The sequence below is a fragment of the Scyliorhinus canicula genome, chromosome 2 (genome assembly GCF_902713615.1).
Source record: "Scyliorhinus canicula chromosome 2, sScyCan1.1, whole genome shotgun sequence".
Taxonomy (NCBI): Eukaryota; Metazoa; Chordata; class Chondrichthyes; order Carcharhiniformes; family Scyliorhinidae; genus Scyliorhinus; species Scyliorhinus canicula.
Genome location: NC_052147.1, coordinates 78,445,109 through 78,458,474, shown reverse-complemented (window position 1 = coordinate 78,458,474; position 13,366 = coordinate 78,445,109). Strand labels below are relative to the sequence as shown.

General features: G+C 46.3%; 1 protein-coding gene across 1 annotated transcript in view; it reads right to left on the bottom strand.

The window, feature by feature from the left end:
- Positions 1 to 12,713, bottom strand: part of LOC119955151 (prolyl hydroxylase EGLN3-like) — a 56,955-nt gene extending 44,242 nt beyond the window's left edge. Inside the window, exon 1 of the mRNA XM_038781088.1 lies at positions 12,013 to 12,713. Within this exon, the coding sequence (XP_038637016.1) occupies positions 12,013 to 12,351 (339 nt within the window). The 5' untranslated portion in view covers positions 12,352 to 12,713. The remainder of the gene's footprint in view (positions 1 to 12,012) is intronic.
- Between the last annotated feature and the right edge of the window lie 653 nt (positions 12,714 to 13,366).

Genomic DNA, 13,366 nt, shown 5'->3' with positions numbered 1-13,366 from the left:
CACGCAGAAACGGGGAGAACCTGCAGTCTCCGCACAGACAGTGGCCCAGCGGGGAATCGAACCTGGGACCCTGGCGCTGTGAAGCCACAGTGCTATCCACTTGTGCTACCCCGGTGGAACACGGTGGAAACGGTTCCTCCGAAATGCTGGAAGTGGAGGGAAGGGAAAATGTGTTTGGTGGTGATATCACAAAAGAGGTGGTGGAAATGGTGTAAAATAATCTATAAGAATAAAACATACACAGAAGGCCATCGGCCTATTAATCCTGCTCCACCATTCAGTAAGATCAGGGCTGATTCAATTATGACCTTATGCCATTTTCCTGCCCACCCTCAAACCCTTTTGACTCCCTTGTTAGTCAAGAATCTATTTACCTCTGCTTAAAAATATTCAAGATCTATTGAATATAAAGCCAGGCGGGTGAAAAGCAAGCACAAAGACAACAACATGGAGTACTGAGAGCAGGTGCACATGAAATAGATCAAAGTGGAGGGAGAGGGAACCATGCTAGAAGGAATCCTCAATTTAAGTAAAATGAAGACATATCAGAAAAGCTAGCTTGCAAGGTTGTATTGTCTAACAAATAAATAATATAGAGACAGAGAAACTGGGAGAATGGTAATAGAGCCCTTGCAAGAAACAGCAGGTGGGATTTTCCCGGTCTTGGGCCGGGCCAGAGAATCCCTGCAAAAGGGCCACGCCACGCCGACACCAGCACGCGATTCTGCCCAGAGCGGAGAATCGGCGCTGGTGTGGTTGGCAAGGCGCCAGTCGTGGGCCACTCTCCGCAGCCGGCCTGCTGATTCTCTGGCCTGGATAAGCCGAGCGGCCGTAAGAAAAGAGCCGAGTCCTGCCGGCGCCATTCTAACCTGCTCTGAGCCGGCGGGACCTCGGCGTTGAAGGGACGGGTGGCAACCTCCGACCTCGGAGGGGGCCTCCGACGTGGCCCACCGATCGGTGGGCCGGCCCCTGTGGCTGGGGGCCTCCTAACCTAAGCGCCGATCCCTGTAGTCCTGCGCCATGTTGAGTCGGGGCCAGCGCGTTGAAGGAGACCATTGCTCATGCTCGCGTTGGCGCCGGCGCCACTGCGCATGTCCTAGCTGGCGCCGGTAGAACTGCGCATGCGCAGATCCCGCGCCGGGATCGGCAACTGGAACGGTGCAAACCACTCCAGCGCCGTGCTGGCCCCCTGTAGGGGCCATAATCTGTCCTGGGAGCCACGCGTTCACGCCGTCGTAAAACGCGACGGCATTTGCGACGGCATGGACACTCTGCACGCGGGATTGGAGATCCCCGCCCAGGGTGTGAGGAAATGTGGTCAACGAAGCTGTGGAGTCCCTGGGCGTGGAAGTATTCGTTGATTACATCTACAGTCTATCCCCAGGCATAAAGACAATCAAGGAAGGGAAGAGTCAGAGGTGGACTAGGTGAAAATGACAGGAGGCTGGAAACAAAGTTTAGGAAATATTTTAGTTCAGGGCAAGAGCAAGAAGCGGCACCAACACAATTTGACTTTCTAGAAAAATTATTAATTTGGTGAGAGTAGCAATTCTCTGCGAAGTAGTGGGTGAGCAATCTAACTGAAATTTAGTTAACTTTTTGGGTTTAACTTTAGAAACTGTAAAATAATCTGAGTTAACATTTAGCAGTGGGAATTAACACTCAATCAGCTGTAAACGATTGTCTGAATAGAGGTTAATTACTGCGGTAGGAAGCCAAGTGAACATTTATAACCTGGATATGGCTTGAAAAGGTGCATAAAAAGTAAATTATCGGCTGCTTCGGAGAGTAAATAGAGTTCATCAAAAACAAATGTAAAAGGTCAGAAATTGGAGAGTGCAAATTTGATGCAGAGGGGAAAGGAGGTACCACTTTTTGCCTTCAATGATTGTCGTGGTTTGTTATCGGGCAATATTTAAAGAATGCAAATTCTTCCATAGAATCCCTACAGTGCAGAAGGAGGCCATTCAGCCCATTGGGTCTGCACTGACTCTCTGAAATAGCACCCTACCCAGGCCCACTCCCCCACCCTATCCCTGTAACCTTGCCTAACCTGTGCATCTTTGGATTGTGAAACCAGAGCACCCGGAGGAAACGCATGCAGACATGGGGAGAATGTGCAAACTCCACACAGTCACCCAAGGCAGGAATCGAACTGGGGTCCCTGGCATGCAGCGGCAGCAGTGTCAACCATCAAGCCGCCCAGGTGGCTGCATCAAATTTCAGCAGAGTTGCTGAGTTTGGGTGTGAGATACAGACATTATGGAGCACCGGAGAGAGGGAGAAACCCAGGGGTTACCTGGACACTGATCCAGAAGGCAGTCACACCTCTTAGGTTAGGAAGTGATACAAATCTGGTTGGTGATCTGGAGGAGGCATGTGACTGCAAATCAGGTAGGTAAGTGGACCCCAGATGGAACGCTGGAGGAGCCTCGGCCTTTGCCCTCGCTCATATGAATACACGACTTTAGAAACAGAAGTAAGCCATTCTGCCTACCGAGCCAACAATTCTTGCTGCCTGTATGGATGAGGACAAAGTCTGCACAATGGATAAATAAACTGACCACAATGCCATGGTACAGGAAGGCATTCAAGTGGGGAATGAAAAGGAATGATAGGAGAAAGTATAGTTAGGGTGACAACTGAAGTTGTGACTGGACGTTCCAATGGTTGTGTTGCCTGCCCAGTGCCAAGATGAAGGAGAATACATTATGGTTGAAGAGGAACTTAAGAGTAGGCGGGAAACAATTCAGTTGTCATCGTCCATGTAGGAACCAATGTTATGAGCTGAGCGAGGAATAAGGTTCTACTTGGAGTTTGAAAATATAGCGTATAAATTAATAAGCAGAACCTCAATGGTTCCTTTCAATGCACAAATTGGCATAGGATCAAACAGCCAAATGCGAAGTTCAAAACATAGAATGCCAGACAGAGGTTTCAATTCACAGGGCACTGATGCCAATAATGAGGAAAAGGATAGCTTTTCTTTGGGATGAATTCCATTTAAAGCTGACTGGTGAATCAATTAACCGGGCTGTAGATAAAGCTTTAAATTGAAAAGATAAAAGGCCCTGAAAAGTAAAGGCCCTGACTTTGTGTAGCAGTTTGGGTAAAGATAAACATAATGTGACAGGAAGGGACAAAGTGTTCAATAGTAATAGTCCAGTAAATAAATTCATGTCAGGGGAAAATGATAGGACGTTTCAGCACTTTATCTGAATGCAAAATGCATTTGTAACAAGATAAAACAAAAATTAATAAATTAATAGCACAAATACAGAAAATGCATTACAGGGACATAGCTGCATGGTGACTACGGTTGGGAATTAAATATTCCACGGGTTCTTGACATTTGGAAACAAAAGCACGGTAGCCCCAATGAGAAAGGACATTGGCGTGCAAAAGTACATTCAACATGGCTGAAGAAATTATGAAGGGCAGAAAACACCAACAGTATCAAGGACCATGTAAGAAACAAAATGCAATCATTGGCAGAGCTTTAATGTTCATATAGACTGGAAAAATCTAATTGGTCAAATTATTTTGGAGGACAAGCTCATGGAGTGCACTCAAGACAATTCCCAATAATACTCCCAGGAAACCAAAAAAGGAAATAAGCTATTTTAGATATTGTGTTGAGAGATGAGACGGTGTTAATTTGCAATCTCAAAGTAAGGACTTCTCTGGGGAAGTGATCACAGTATCATGAATTTGATAATGTATTTGCGAGTGAAGAGGATTGGTCAAAGTTAGAAAACATAGAATATGAACAGGAATAAATGGATAATTTTCAGATTGGCAGATTGTCATTAGTGGATTGCTGGAAGCATCTGTGTTGGGACCTCAGCGATTTACAATCTATATGAATAAAAGGGACCAAAACTAAGCTGTGAAGCTGTGAGGAGGATACAAAGAATCTACATAAGAATATAGGCAGATTAAGGTGAGTGGGCAAGGGGTATTTGGGATACAATATGGGTCACTATTCACTTGCTAGGAAGGATGAAAAAGGTTAAGAAAACTGAATATTTTTGAATGGTGAGAAACTATTAAATGTTGCTCTTCACAGAGATTTGGGAGGCCTTGTACATTAAATAGATGTAGGCACAACAATTAATAAATAGGAAAACAACTGGTATGTTGTGTTTTTTGCAATTGGAATACAAGACTAAGCAAGTCTTACATTGTGTCATGGCAGGACTACACGTGGAGTACTACATACAGTTTTGATCTCAGTACCTAAGAAAGCTTATACTTTCCTTAAAGGGGGTGCAACAAAGGTCCAGTTAGATTAGTCCATGAGATTAATGTCCCATGAGAGGCAATCGAGTAGAATGGGCCTATGTTCTCTGGAGTTTAGAATTTGAAACATAGGATTCTCAGAATGCTTTATAGGGTAGAGAGGCTAAGCAGCAGGTTCCCCTGGCTGCACAATCTATAAATGAGAGGCATCATCTCGGCATAAAATACAGCCAATTTGGCCGAGATGAGGAAAAAATTCTTCATTCAAAGTGTTGTGAATCTTTGGAGTTTCCTACTCGAGGGGTTTATGAATGCTCAGTCATTGAGGCGCGATTCTCCGGTAGTAAGCGGGAACTGCCGTGAGGTTCCCAACGCTCAGCCCTGCAAGGTCAGCAATGCTACTCAATGTTAATTGGTCCACATAACAAGGTCCCACAGGCTTCTTGCTGCAAATAAAGGCTCACCAGCCAATTCGCCAGCACTGCGTTCGCCAGCCATCCACTAACAAAGTCGAGCAGCTTACAACAGCATTTGCACAACCAACCCAGTCAGCTTGCAGCAATGGTGCCGAGAAGACTGGTCCAAGAATCGGCGATGAGGACCCCTAAATGTGGTTGAGACCGAGGGTCCAGGAGGGTGACCCACAGGGCAGTCAGTGCCACCTGAACGAGGTGGCGGCAGCTGTAAGCTCGGTGAGCGTGACTAGGAGGACTGGTCTCCAGTGCCATAAGGTCAATGACCTACATCGGGCAGCATGTGTGAGTTGACACCAACGCCTAGCACGGTTCCACCCACACCCCCCTCCCGAGATCTTCCACCCCATGTGAGTATCCATACTCCTCCTAACTCTCCATGCGGCCCCCAATCCTCCCTTTACCCTCCTCTCCCTTCATTCCCCCTAACCCTTCCTTTACACCCCGCTGCCACCACTGTGAAGCACGCATGTGGCTAACAAAGACCTCACTGTCTCCCCGCAAGAGAAGCTCTCGCATAATCGGCGAGAGAGGGCTTAGACTGGCAGAAGCGTGCCGGACTTAAGAATCCTCACCATGTTAGAGGAACGGGGCCTGGAGGTGGCGGGGGTGGCAGAGGACAGAGTGGTCACCAATGAGGTGGTTGGCAGAAGCTGCAGAGGTAAGGATCTACCAGGCTCCACCCAGAGAACCTGTGTAACGCGAGTTGTTATTGTCTTACTGACTGACCCATCCCTCTCACTGACCACATATTCATTCGCCCGCAGGTCCTTCAGCCGATGGTGCCAGTCCATCCCAGGTGGCACTCTCTCCAGCCTCCCAGGAGAACACTTTGATGCATCACAGCTGTCATCCCCACTCTTTGCCAGTGCAGATACACATACCTCGGTGGAAAACGTTTGTCAGACTTCTGGGGCACAATCTAGTGAGCACCACACAGCTGCTGATGCACATCAGGTGGAGGTAGGAACCCCAGGCAACACAGTTGGAGGTCCAATGGATCCCAGGACCTAGCTGGGTCCCAGCCTGATGCTGAGCTCTGGTACAGGGTTACCCAGAGCTGGTGGAAGTGATAGGGCGAGGGTGCGGCTTAGACATTCAGAGGAGATGTCAGCAACACTCCTGCAGGTCCATAGCCGATTGGAGTAATCCTGGAGGCTACAGACACAGGAGATGTCACTGGCAATGCATGGCACTGAGGCCAACAATGCTAGCGTGGCAACCACAGTGGAGAGACTGGTGCACAATGTTGGCATCATTAGTGAAAGCGTCCAAGGCGCTGCACAGTCAGTGACAGCCATGACTGAGGATCTCAGCAGAATATCCGACTCGCTATGGATGTGACACAGTACCAGGCCGACCTTGATGTGGTGCTGCGGGACATGTCTTGCTCTCAGACATGAATGGCCGAGGCTTTGCAGAACTTGTCCCAGTTGCAGGTGGGTATTGCTGAGGCGCTACACAGCATGTCCCAGTCACTGAGCAGCATTACCGAGGGCGTCGACACCTTGGTGCAAACATCAGGGAGCATCCAGGGCGGGCAGACCCAGATGATGTAGGGGTAGCCGGGGCTCAAACCAGCAGCCCCTCCGCCCCATGGGCACCGAGCGGGACGGGGTGAGAACCCGGACCCATCCCATGGAGCGGGATGGCCCTTAGGCATGCCCCAGGGGTTGCCATGCTGTTGCCATGACCCCCCCCCCCATCACCCACAATCGCCTCCCTCTCTTCCCATGGCAGCCGAACCCTTGGGAGGGTACCCCCCCAACACAGCCGAGGGCCCCCCACCCCACCCCCCCCCCCCCCCCACCATTGAAGATATGGATGTGATGGACAGTGCAGGGAAGGCGTTCCAAAGAGTCTGGCCAAGTAGACGGTAGAGTCTGCCACTGAAGGAACAAGAAGAGAGATGAATGCAAGTTTTAAGTTAGAGAAATGGAACTAGGGATGCTGGAGATTTCAAAGATAGGGTGGACCAAGACCAGGGAAGAAATCATTAAGTATAACATTAACAGCCATCAAATAACACAAGATGGCCTCTGTGGCAGGCCTGGAAGATCCTGCCAGCAGCCAATGGCAAGCCACCAGAAACATACCATAGGACTAATGTTTTTGGACAAGGTACGGTTTATGGAGAGTGAGAAAATAGCACGCAGAATGCTATAGTAGTCCAAGCTGGAAGCAGTTATGTTTGAAGGCAATTTCAGGAAAGAGGCATAGGTGTGAAATCGGAAGCTCGCCGTAGCTTGGCAAGAAATCAATTATCACTACTTAAGCCCAATTTCCATACAATTAATGGAATTTGCTACCATGTGCTGGCTGCATCCAGACAGCCAAGTTGTAAATTGAACAATGCAAGGGTTAACTTAGTGGTCAATGATATTGAACTTTCTTGAGAAGGACAAGGAGAGATAGTAAACAATATTTTCTGGAGTCATGGTGTAGGACTTTAGCTCGTGCTGAGAAAATGAAAGAAGTTGGAGGAGAGCGTTACAGGTACATGAACAAATGGATATGTTGGATTTATGCTAAGTAGTTTCAGCACATTATGCAGTGCAATGTAGGTAGACTCAGCAGAATAGAGTTCAGCTACATGTTAAGAACACCTGGGGTGGTACTTAAATGGAGACAACAGGGGTCTCGCCACTGTCTGGAGAGCTGGCAAATGCTCATCACCTCTGATAGGAAAGTCACTAAGCAGGGCAGTGGCAGGACTTTTCCGAAATCAAAAACAGTGAGATAGAGGCTGGCAGTTCTTCACTGAATGGCCAGTGTCACCAGGGAAGTGGTGACTTCTGCCAATACTACACCCAGCCCAGCCCTAGGGTTTAATGAGCCCAGGCACAATGAGTGATGGCAGGCAGTCACAGGGTACGAGAAGAAAAATCAGCAACAAGGAAAGAGGTGTCTCAGTGGAATCCACCAAGTGGCTTTAAACAAGGTACACCCCAGGAGCTCATAAGCAAGTGTTTGCTTCTCAAGCTTTCCACATAACAATTAACCACATGCCGCTGGTGTTAATTGCCACTTAACGGCCTCAGTTTGGTGGCGGGGAAAGCCGTCCATAGGATTTCCTGCCATAAATTTAATTGGGTTGGGGTCAGGAAGTTGGTGCCCCCCACTATTGCCACCCTCTCACCTGTTTAATATGTGAACCCCCATCAAACTCACCATGGGAGAGGGCATTAAATTTCCTCCCTAGAATAGGTTGTTTCACATCACAAATACCAGCTGTTGGTGGTGGTTGCATAAAATCAAAATTATAACGTATTCTCAGAAAAGCGGAGGAACTTTCTTAACTTCAGTGATTTTAACATTAGAGTGCCTTGAGGGGGCAGATGCTGCCTGTCTAGTGCTAGCAGCAAAGGCAGGCAGCAACCATGTTGGGGATGCAGCCTTGCCAATTTGAGCAGGCCGCTCCTCAGAAAGGTCATGACCCATACACAATTTGGTAATCCCTGCTCTAGAATTTGTGTAGACTTAAAATTGTACTATTTATGTAGTCCTGTACAAGTATTGCTCACTCATGTTGATGTTCTTGGATCCTCCTGTCCTAATTTTTGCAAAATATCTATCCAAAGAAATCCAGAGTCATCATTGACTGCAGTTTTTTAAATTAGTATATACAATAACAAAAATCATCTGCAGTCAACAAATACAAAATAAACATGGCAATTGAACAGAAATCCAATCACCTTGCAGGTCTCTTTGAATGCAAGCATCCCAGTTTGAAAATTTATGTCATAAGGAAATCACTAAAATAAGTGCGGAGGCTGAAACTGCTCTACTACAAATGCTTCACTATCAAAAACTGAAGAATGCTTTCCTCATAGAAGTCTGACATTTAATATGGAAATTAACACAATTAAAATATTACTTAAAGACTTCTTGTAATTTTACATATTTTTAAGATGATAACAAAATACCTGTTAGCTTAAACAAAAAGACTCAATTTGAGTTTTAAAGAACGTTGAGACTACTTAGGATGCTTGGAAATAGTTAACTGATGAAGGCGTCACTAAAAAAATGAAACTTAATTCTTGCACAGTTAGCTGAAATTGGAAAAAGGTTGCCACTTTTAATGCTATGTTTCCTTTTTCTTAAAAGGATTCATGTTTATTACAACTATTTGGGCAGAATCTTCCTTCCAGGTGATTTTCACAAGGGCAAACTGTTAATTGGTTGGAAGGTGGAAGGGGGGGGGGGGGGGGGGGGGGGGGGGGGGGGGGGGTCAATTAGTGGCCACAGAAACAGGTCCAAAAAAGAGCAGGCCTGATTTAAACTGAACACAGCCTGATAAAGACTCACGACCATAGCTCCTGTTTCACTGAATAATTTGGTATTGTAACCGATTGAACAGTAGAGAGAGGGGGCTAGAACCTAGCCTCTTGCTTTGTGGATGCCGACTGGAAGATCCTACTCAAGGGAGTCAGGGTGATGGGATGGTCTTGTTTCCAAAGGGTCTCAGGGAAAAGTGTCACCCATCCAGAACACGTAGGCTGGATCAGGGTAGCCGAGGCAGTGAGCTGACAAGATTGTAGTCCATAGGAACTGGGTCCCGCGTTCAATGACCGTGGCAACATTATGAGTGCAATGCCAAGCCCTCAGGACAGGCCTCTGAGCATTCCATCTCCAGCAGACACTCCAGCTGAGAAGGCAGAGGACACATCATGCTCCTGAGCATGGGAGGAAGGTGCATCCAGGGTACTAACTGACCCATCAACAATACTCAGGACCAGAGTGCTGTTGAGGCCCTGCCAGCACTGACACACATGAGCCTTTGACATTGGCCATGGAGACCTGCAGTGTCTTATTTTTCTTCATCTATGCAGGAGAAACTGGCACATAATGCCCACGGGATTGCCCAGAAAGTAGAAGGAGATTCCTTTCTACACATTATCACCACCCATTATGTACCTCCTTGGCTCCTTTGAACGATTATCTGTGCAGCAAGGCCCAGGTGATAGTGACTGGTCCTGCAGTGATGCCAGTAAAAAAAGAGCCACTGGAGGCGAGATGCCCCCATTGGCACCTCCAAAACAGGAACAATTGCCACATGTATCTCAGTCGCAAGACACACTAATTGGGGATGCAGCCTCCACCTTATCCAATGCCACAAGAGGAGCACAGTATAGAAGTGACAGAGCGAAGGTCACTGGTATAGGAAGCTCTTGTTATGATAATACCAGATCAGTTGAACATTGAATGAGAATGTCTTTCCTCTTGATGAATTTCACTGGATGATCACTAAATACCCCGATGACCTGCTCTGTTCTTGGGAGAATCCAGTGATGAAGGTGAAACCCACTTTGCACCTGCGAGGCCCATCTGTCTGTAATAGTGTGCAGCTATTTGCAAATTGCCACAAAAGATCCACTGCTCATCCTTGGATGCAGTCAGAGGCAAAAAGGATCAAGGTCACAGTGGCTGATGGCTACTGGCAGGCATGGCCAACCATATTAGGGGCAGCACGGTAGCATGGTGGTTAGCATAAATGCTTCACAGCTCCAGGGTCCCAGGTTCGGTTCCCAGCTGGGTCACTGTCTGTGCGGAGTCTGCACGTCCTCCCCGTGTGTGCGTGGGTTTCCTCCGGGTGCTACGGTTTCCTCCCACAGTCCAAAGATGTGCGGATTAGGTGGATTGGCCATGCTAAATTGCCCGTAGTGTCCTAAAAGTAAGGTTAAGGGGGGGTTGTTGGGTTACGGGTATAGTGTGGATACGTGGGTTTGAGTAGGGTGATCATTGCTCGGCACAACATCGAGGGCCGAAGGGCCTGTTCTGTGCTGTACTGTTCTATATTGTAAAAATTGAGGTCTTCCGCAACAAGGCTATAAGTCGTTGTGACTATCTGCTTGGAGTTGCAGCCTCCTGCAGCACCAATTCTCTGGCATGTCTAGATAGCTGTCCCATGCGGGGGGGATACAGGCCAAGTTGTGAGTGTGGCCTCTGCTACCTTACTGCTCCTCATTAGATCCAGGGATCTGTCTTTCCTCCTTATTTCCATCAGATCTGAAATTTGAAAGTTGTGCCTCCAGTGTCAACTGCTGTCCCCCTTGCACTTGGGTAGCCTCCCAATTGTATTTGGAAGCCATTCCCCTTCTTCTTTTGCCCCATGATGTTAGAAGGGTGACGATCCCTGCACTGCCAAGCACTTGGTGGCCACTCTCCCGACAACCTGTGCAAGCACAATGGCACCAGTGTGCCAATAACCAAATCCCCTCTGGACCCTTCTTCCTTTTGTGCGCCCAACTAATTTTCTAGGAGTGTTCATGGCTGACTCCTTTGTGTATCTGCCTCCATATGCCCATTCTGCCCCTAACCCAGCATGCAGCCCCACCAGTCTTCAATGAGCTCTTTAACAACTTTAAGTGCATCTGCATCACATCGGGCAGGCTCTTGGGGCTGCCCTCTCCCCATCTTATAAAAGTTGCTAGTGCCAAGAACAACAATAGCTAACTGGCAAGGCAGCCTGCGCAGGTATTTTCATTTCCTGCCTGCCTCCATTGCCATCCTAATCTTCAGGCAGCTTCCAAATGGGTTCCAATAGTTTTCATTTCTGTTACTCCATCCAGAGGTCATCCAGGCTTTTGTCTAAGTTTGTCTTTAACTCATTGGAAATCTTATTCACTTGCTTTAATTGTCAATTTAGTTGAAAGGGTTTTCTGGGTTTACTTTCTCCAGACTATTTAGTATACATCATTCACATCTCCTTTCAATATATAAAATGTTTTTCTAACATTTCACTTAAATTCTGGTTTGAACACTTACGATCGATTTGTATGACGTTACTTTGGCTCCAAGGAAAAATTGTGCAGGAAGTGATAACTCCCAGAACGTGCGCTGTCTGACACAACCAACAAGCCAGAAAATAAACACCAATTGGTGAATTTAACAGCAGTTAAATGGTTGGTGGTGGCCATAACCTTTTGCAGTTGCAAAGGCTGGTTTTGTGTTTCTGTAGGTGTGTGCACCAACCAGTGCTGCAATACAAATTAAATATAAAAAAAGACAATGTCGTCTCTCTCCGATCATGAAATCTGTTTCTATATTTAAATGCAAAAGGTAATCTGGCCATAAAAACTCTGCGAACATGAGGACGGTTATGGTATTGCACTACACAACGCATATTTTAAACTCTAAAATAGTAAACTAAACACTGCAGCTGATGACAGCTTCTCAAAACATACTTATACTTCAGATATTTGTCCTAATTCAACAAGCCAATTTGAACATATACTAGTTTAATTTGCTGTCAACCAAATTTATACACATTGAAAAACGTAACCAGCCAACTTACCTGGGATCTGTGTTTTATGTTGTAATTTTCAAGTTTTCCTCCACAAAGAATAAGCAGCTTATCTAGTAATGAAAGAAGGAAGTCTATTGCATAACATCCGTCCTCGTTTCCTCTAATCCAAGCGATCTGATCACCCCGCAGGTGTCTTTTGGAGTAACCAGTTCTCTGACCAGCTAACTGTCCATCTCGTAACGCTCCAACAGAATACAAGTTACGAACTTCTTCATAAATACAATCTCCGACTATACTTCCCAAAAAGTTGTCAATGTAATAATAGCCGTGTTCGATTAAACGAGGAACAATGCACTCCCTCACTTGTTTCTCGAGGTCTGAAAACATCTTAGCAAAGCGCAATTCGAATCCGATCAGAGGATCCAAGGTTACTATTTTTTAAACTCAAGTTGTTTTTAGAAACCTTTGACCAATGAGCTTGCAAGTGTTCTTGACCTCATTGAGTAATATCGCTGTTTTCACCTTTGACTCAGATAATTACTATTTTCTGCCGTAGAAACATTCGGACCTCAATTCCCTGTACATCAGTACTACTTAAAACTGGCCTTCCAGCACCAACGCTGTTGAACTTACACCATGCACTGATTACACAGCAGCAGGCCGGCGACGTGCCGAGTGTGGGTGGGAGGAGCTGGGAAGAGAGGCTGGGCCGACACTGCCCCGCCGCCATTGAGGAATTCCAGCGCATCATGTAGGCAGGGTTGCACGGTGCCAGCCTGTTAGCCAACAACTCTTTCATCAGTCCGCAGAAATATTATAAGAGAAAAGAAAACGGGCACAGTTTTCCGGTGATATATTCACGGTCTCTTTCTTTATGGCTGGAAAACCCTGCACGTGACATTTAATTGAAAATCAGTAATATGGCTGAATCATGAAACGAACTCATTCAAGTGCGCCGCTTTTTGTCTATGACAGAAATTGAAGGAACTAGCAGATATCACCAAATATTTTCCAAGTACTGTAATAAAGAAAGACGTTTCAGAGTCAAGAGGTTTTGATTAAATAATTAGATTTAAACAAAACTTAAAGGTGCATTCACGTTATAAAGTGCCATTCACGTCAACTCTCCAATTACAGTGCAAATGCGATCTGAATCCAGAGTAAGGGCGCCAGAAGAGAACAAAGTGAAATTACTTGGTGAATGGAGTTTCTCTGCTTCACTTTGGAGCTGTTTTATGTATTGTCACCAGACTGGAGCCAACATTTGAGTAGCAGTAGCAGCAACTTATATTTATGTAATACCTTTAATGGAAGAAAACATTTCAAGGTACTCCACATAAGTGTAATCAGAAAAATAAACGATGCCTAACAAAAGGAACTGACTAAAACTTTGGTCACATAG